Source organism: Pelophylax lessonae, assembly GCF_965119305.1.
Source record: "Pelophylax lessonae genome assembly, chromosome: 4".
Lineage (NCBI taxonomy): Eukaryota > Metazoa > Chordata > Amphibia > Anura > Ranidae > Pelophylax > Pelophylax lessonae.
In genome coordinates this window covers 648,893,125-648,900,279 of record NC_138771.1, presented here as the reverse complement: position 1 = coordinate 648,900,279, position 7,155 = coordinate 648,893,125, and the positions used below count along the sequence as shown (strand labels likewise).

General features: G+C 41.1%; 1 protein-coding gene across 1 annotated transcript; it reads right to left on the bottom strand.

Moving 5' to 3' along the window:
* Nucleotides 1–5,468: 5,468 nt before the first annotated feature.
* On the bottom strand, nt 5,469–6,398 carry LOC309553016 (olfactory receptor 5AP2-like; the record flags this gene model as incomplete). Its single annotated transcript, XM_082253918.1, has 1 exon — nt 5,469–6,398. One exon carries the CDS (start codon nt 6,396–6,398, stop codon nt 5,469–5,471), a length of 930 nt encoding a protein of 309 aa, XP_082110044.1.
* Nucleotides 6,399–7,155: the final 757 nt, after the last annotated feature.

Sequence of the window (7,155 nt, the reverse complement as noted above, 5' to 3'; positions counted from 1 at the left end):
AAACATTCTTTTTGAATGCCTCTAGGCGGAAAATGTCATTTAATTGCAAATGTTTTTTTTTTTTTTTTGCTTGTTTGGTTTTGGTTAAATATCACTTTTGCTTTTGTACATCCTACAGGTGTGCCACTTCTAAGGCAGATTTAATGGGAAGCCATAGTTCTACTTTAAGCACCCACTGACATTTATCTATTTAATAATAAAGTATAAATATGATGTTTTTAAACAACTAAATTATTAGCTCTTTTATACCTGAATAATTACTTATGGAATCATTACTCTATACCAGTGATGGTGAACCTTGGCACCCCAGATGTTTTGGAATTACATTTCGCATGATGTTCATGCACTCTGCAGTGTTGTTGAACATCATGGGAAATGTAGTTCCAAAACATCTAGGGTGCCGAGGTTTGCGATCGCTGCCCTATACAGTTAAAATGTCCTTATTTTTTACAAACAAATTTACCTACTTAAGGTGGCCTCTTCAGGTTGAGAATCTGTGCAATAGATAATTAGGCCTCACACACTTTGGACATTTTCAACTGCTCCTAGGGGCGCCTGACGTTTTTTCTTATGCTTCCAAACCGTCCTGTGTGTTAGAATATGAGGTGTGTCTAAAAAGTTCAGTGAATAGTCCGCTAACTCAACGGCAACATGGGCCAGGTGCACACGCATGCACTTGGCTATCCAGAGACAAGTAGAGAAGTGCCTACTAGTGTGGTGTACATGTGACTATCAGGGTAAACCCTCAGCGGCCAGTCAAAGGTGGTCAGTGTGGGAGGTAGAGTCACAGTGCAATGGAGCAGTGATTTAACATCAAGTTATGCTACAAATTGGGGAAAATGTGACAGAGATTCATGAAATGTTGGTGCAAGTGTACGGGACGGAAACCATGTACGACTGGTTCAAACGCTTTTGTGACGGGAAGGAAACGACTGAGGATGAGCCACATTTGGGTTACCTGTTGACAAACAGAACCCCAGAAATTATTGAATGAGTGCAACAAATGCTGGCATGAGATCGGCAACCGACTCTGTGATTGATGATGGAGGAATTGGGCATTAGCAAGGACATGGTGCACACCATGGTCCGCAAAGTTTTGGTTCCCACTTCCCAGTTTGTGCCGCACAAGCTGACAGACAAACAGAAAGCAAAACCGATAGAAACCTCTGGAGATTTCATTACCATGTGTGACCTGGATCCATGCTTTCTGCCAACCATCATCACACGGGATTAGACCTGGTGCTACCAGTTCAATTCGGAATCCAAGTGGCAATCAATGAAATGGTGTTCACAAGCTAAACTGGCACCTGCAGATTTCTTTCTGTTTCCCCGCCTGAAGAGCATCATGAAGGGCGCACGTTTTTCGGATGTGGCAGCAATCCAAGAATGTGCAAGAGCGATTCTGTGATCGATTCCTAAAGAGGCCATTGCTGACAGTTTCCAGAAGCTTTATGAACGTTGCCAAAAAATGTGTTGTGAAGGATGGCAATTATTTTGAAGGCCAATAATGGTCACTTATTTGTATCTTCTGTTTTGTTTGTTTCCTGATATCATTCACCAAACTTTTTAGACACACCTCATATGTGTCCATGCACACATAGGCATTTAGAGGGGTTTAATGGCAGGAAAATTTGGAGGCAGAAAAAAACCCCACTTCCAGTGTATCCAGGGGCAGCAGCACTTTGGCAGAAAAAATGCTTGATGCCTGTAAACATGTGTAAACGTGCGTTATTGCTAGGCGTGTTTATCACTTGATTGTTAATTCATTTCAATGGCCAAAATAAAATATTATTCTGACCAATTAAATTAATTAATGCCCAAACTCTTTATGCGCTTAAATGTGCCTAAACACGTTACACGCTTTTACAAGCATCAAGCGTTTGTTTGTTTTTTTGCCAAAAAACATTGCTGCCAGAAGGAGAGGCTTCTAGGAGAGTTTTCAAAAAAATCCTGTGTGCATTTGGCTTAAGACTTAAAAGGATGGGCAGTTGGATACAACAAATACAATATGGAACCATCATGGCAATGTGTGGAGTTAATGGCAGTTGGGTACCCTAGAATCTATAGGAAATGTATATGGTAGCAGATGAAGGTAATGCCAGTTGGGTGCAATAGCATCTATATGAAAAGTATATGGCAGTAGATGGAGGTAATTGTGGTTGGGTGCACTAGAATCTATAGGAAAAGTATATGGAATAGATGGAGTTAATGGCACTTGGGTGCACTAGAATCCATAGGAAAAGTATATGGCAATAGATGGAGGTAATGGCAGTTGGGTGCACTAGAATCTATAGGAAAAGTAGATGGAGTAGATAGAGGCAATGGCAGTTGGGTGCACTAGAATCTATAGGAAGAGTAGATGGAGGTAATGGCAGTTGGGTGCACTAGAATCTATAGGAAATGTATATAGCAGAAGATGGAGGTAATGGCAGTTGGGTGAACTAGCATCTATAGGAAAAGTATATGGCAGTAGATGGAGGTAATTGCAGTTGGGTGCACTAGAATCTATAGTAAAAGTATATGGAGAAGATGGAGTTAATGGTGCTTGGGTGCACTAGAATCTATAGGAAAAGTAGATGGATTAGATGGAGGTAATGGCAGTTGGGTGCACTAGAATCTATAGGAAAAGTAGATGGAGTAGATAGAGGCAATGGCAGTTGGGTGCACTAGAATCTATAGGAAGAGTAGATGGAGGTAATGGCAGTTGGGTGCACTAGAATCTATAGGAAAAGTAGATGGAGCAGATAGAGGCAATGGCAGTTGGGTTTCACTAGAATCTATAGGAAGAGTAGATGGAGGTAATGGCAGTTGGGTGCACTAGAATCCATAGGAAATGTATATAGCATGAGATGGAGGTAATGGCAGTTGGGTGCACTAGAATCTATAGGAAAAGTAGATGGATTAGATGGAGGTAATGGCAGTTGGGTGCACTAGAATCTATAGGAAAAGTAGATGGAGTAGATAGAGGCAATGGCAGTTGGGTGCACTAGAATCTATAGGAAGAGTAGATGGAGGTAATGGCAGTTGGGTGCACTAGAATCTATAGGAAAAGTAGATGGAGTAGATAGAGGCAATGGCAGTTGGGTGCACTAGAATCTATAGGTAGAGTAGATGGAGGTAATGGCAGTTGGGTGCACTGGAATCTATAGGAAAAGTATATGGCAGGAGATGGAGTTAATGGCAGTTGGGTGAACTAGCATCTATAGGAAAAGTATATGGCAATAGATGGAGGTAATGGCAGTTGGGTGAACTAGCATCTATAGGAAAAGTATATGGCAGTAGATGGAGGTAATTGCAGTTGGGTGCACTAGAATCTATAGTAAAAGTATATGGAGAAGATGGAGTTAATGGTGCTTGGGTGCACTAGAATCTATAGGAAAAGTAGATGGATTAGATGGAGGTAATGGCAGTTGGGTGCACTAGAATCCATAGGAAAAGTATATGGCAATAGATGGAGGTAATGGCAGTTGGGTGAACTAGCATCTATAGGAAAAGTATATGGCAGTAGATGGAGGTAATTGCAGTTGGGTGCACTAGAATCTATAGTAAAAGTATATGGAGAAGATGGAGTTAATGGTGCTTGGGTGCACTAGAATCTATAGGAAAAGTAGATGGATTAGATGGAGGTAATGGCAGTTGGGTGCACTAGAATCTATAGGAAAAGTAGATGGAGTAGATAGAGGCAATGGCAGTTGGGTGCACTAGAATCTATAGGAAGAGTAGATGGAGGTAATGGCAGTTGGGTGCACTAGAATCTATAGGAAAAGTAGATGGAGCAGATAGAGGCAATGGCAGTTGGGTTTCACTAGAATCTATAGGAAGAGTAGATGGAGGTAATGGCAGTTGGGTGCACTAGAATCCATAGGAAATGTATATAGCATGAGATGGAGGTAATGGCAGTTGGGTGCACTAGAATCTATAGGAAAAGTAGATGGATTAGATGGAGGTAATGGCAGTTGGGTGCACTAGAATCTATAGGAAAAGTAGATGGAGTAGATAGAGGCAATGGCAGTTGGGTGCACTAGAATCTATAGGAAGAGTAGATGGAGGTAATGGCAGTTGGGTGCACTAGAATCTATAGGAAAAGTAGATGGAGTAGATAGAGGCAATGGCAGTTGGGTGCACTAGAATCTATAGGTAGAGTAGATGGAGGTAATGGCAGTTGGGTGCACTGGAATCTATAGGAAAAGTATATGGCAGGAGATGGAGTTAATGGCAGTTGGGTGAACTAGCATCTATAGGAAAAGTATATTTCAGTAGATGGAGGTAATGGCAGTTGGGTGCACTAGAATCTATTGGAAAAGTAGATGGATTAGATGGAGGTAATGGCAGTTGGGTGCACTAGAATCTATAGGAAGAGTAGATGGAGGTAATGGCAGTTGGGTGCATTTGAATCTATAGGAAAAGTAGATGGCGTAGATAGAGGCAATGGCAGTTGGATGCACTAGAATCTATAGGAAGAGTAGATGGAGGTAATGGCAGTTGGGTGCACTAGAATCTATAGGAAAAGTATATAGCAGGAGATGGAGGTAATGGCAGTTGGGTGCACTAGAATCTATAGGGAAATTATATAGCAGGAGATGGAGGTAATGGCAGTTGGGTGCACTAGAATCTATAGGAAAAGTATATAGCAGGAGATGGAGGTAATGGCAGTTGGGTGCACTAGAATCTATAGGGAAATTATATAGCAGGAGATGGAGGTAATGGCAGTTGGGTGCACTAGAATCTATAGGAAAAGTATATAGCAGGAGATGGAGGTAATGGCATTTGGGAACACTTGATACAATAAGGAAGATATACGCCAGTGGCTGGAAGAGATAGCAGCTGGGTACATTAGATGTTGTTAGAAATTGTTAAAGCTGAAGTATGGCCAAAGATGATTTTTGGTCTATTGCTTAGTAAAAATAAATCAGGTCTAACATCTGTTCTAATATGTGGTCCGTATCTGGCTGCTTCGGCATTTGTTACATATCTTACTTTTACTCAGGCAGCAGTCTTCTGTTACAAACTTCTGGTGCTGAGACCTGTAGTTTCAGCTGCAGTACACTGATCACTGTGAATCCTTTGCTCTGCATCTCCTCCATTAATAAAAAAGCCTTGCATTTATTTTCAATGAATGCAAGATGCTCTGTGATTTGAGGAAGTGCAGATAAAACTAATAATCTAGCCCCCTCCAATCACAGAGCACCTTGCAATTATTGGAAAGAATGCAAGGATTTCTATGAAAGGAGGAGGTGTCAAGTGAGTGACCTACAGCGTTCATTTTGCAGTGCACTGCAGCCAGAACTACAAGTAAAATGAAGCTAGGATAGCACAATAGTGATACAGTATATTTAGATAATAGATTTTGTGTACACCAGTCCCATGGAAGAAAACTACTGAGCACTAGATGATGGGTCCTACTGACAGAAGGTTTAAACATAATTGATGAGACCCTCCATGTAACACATTAGAGTATTATACATGCATCAATGACAACTTTTCACTGCTTTTATAATAACGGCTTTCACTTCTTGGTTTCTCAAGCTGTAAATGAGAGGATTTAGCATTGGGGTCACTATGGAATAGAAGATAGAGGCCGCCTTGTCTTGTTTCTTAAGAACACTGGATGGAGGCCGAAAATAAGTGACGAAAATTGCTATGAAAAAGATGGAGGCACATATGATATGTGAAGAACATGTGAGGAATGCCTTTTGACGGCTCCCAGTAGATTTTATACGTAGAATGGAGGAAATTATCAAAGTATATGAGACCAAGATTGCTGTCAACGAATACAAACCAAAAGAACTTATCACTGCTATGTTGACAACATCACAAGAAAAACCCTTTGAGCAGGACAGTTTCATTAGAGGTGGGATGTCACAGTAGAACTGGTCTATATGGTTTGGTCCACAAAACTGAAGACTGAACACACAACCGGTCTGCAATGCTGCCTGTAAGAAGCCACAACCAAAGGAGAAGACCACCAGAGACCAACATTTCTTCGTGGTCATTATTGAAATATATTGAAGAGGATGACAGATAGCTGCGTATCGATCGTATGACATGCTCGAGAGAAGAAGAACCTCAGTACCTGCCATTGCGGCAAAAAAGAAAAACTGTGCAGCACAACCATTGAACGATATGGTCTTGCTCTGAGAAACCAGGTCAGCCAGCATTTTTGGAGTGGTAGCAGAGGAATATACGAGGTCCACCAAAGAGAGGTAACTCAAGAAGTAGTACATCGGAGTTTGGAGGTTAGAGGCTAAGTGGACCATGGCCATCATGCCCACATTTCCAATTATGGTCAAAATGTAAACAGCGGAGAAGAAAATAAAGAGGAATGGGACAAGTGAGTCATTATCTGTTATTCCGGAAAGCACAAACATTGTCACTTGAGTCTGGTTAAGGTTGTCCATTGAGTTCTTCCTCTGGAAATGTTAAAACATATTCAACAGTTTTCATCAAACAAAAAATCCAGACAAATGTGCTCTGTAACAAGATATTGTGTGTATAGTCATAAAAAAGGCAACATCATTTACTTGTGTTCTTCTGTTTTATAACTAACATGGCTTCTAAAATAAAAAAAATCCTTTGAAGCTGGGAATGTCGGGTGATATACTGGACCGTATTTAGTCAATTATGTCACCCAAGACTCCTGGTTCTAAAGGCAATTTTTTTTGGGTCATGACCATATTTGGTGAATGATGTCACCCAGGATCCCTGTCTGGTTTGAATACAAACAGCAGCCAGCTAGGGATTTCTCATTTTGTGGCAGTAGTGCAGGGGGGCAAGGTCATCAGGTGGTGGGTTGTTGTGATAGTAGAGCACACCTTAAGGTGCATGGGTCATTGTGATGTTGGGTTATATTGACTGATAATGGATCAACATCACTGGATGATGTGATTGACAATGGATTTACATTGGGGGACATCACTTACTTTTTTTTTTAAAGAACTTTGTCACGCTGTGTGTGTCGCTCTACTAATGGAGAAACAATTGTAGTAAATGAAAAAAGCCGTTCAGGTGAGGCAAAGCACTCCGGTGCAGGTCGGATCCGCCATCCAGTAGTCAAGTAATCAAAGAGAAAGTTGGACCGCACTCAGGAGAAGATGAAAATGGAAGTGTTTAATTCCCCATAGAACTTGAATACATACAGTGCATCATACAGACATG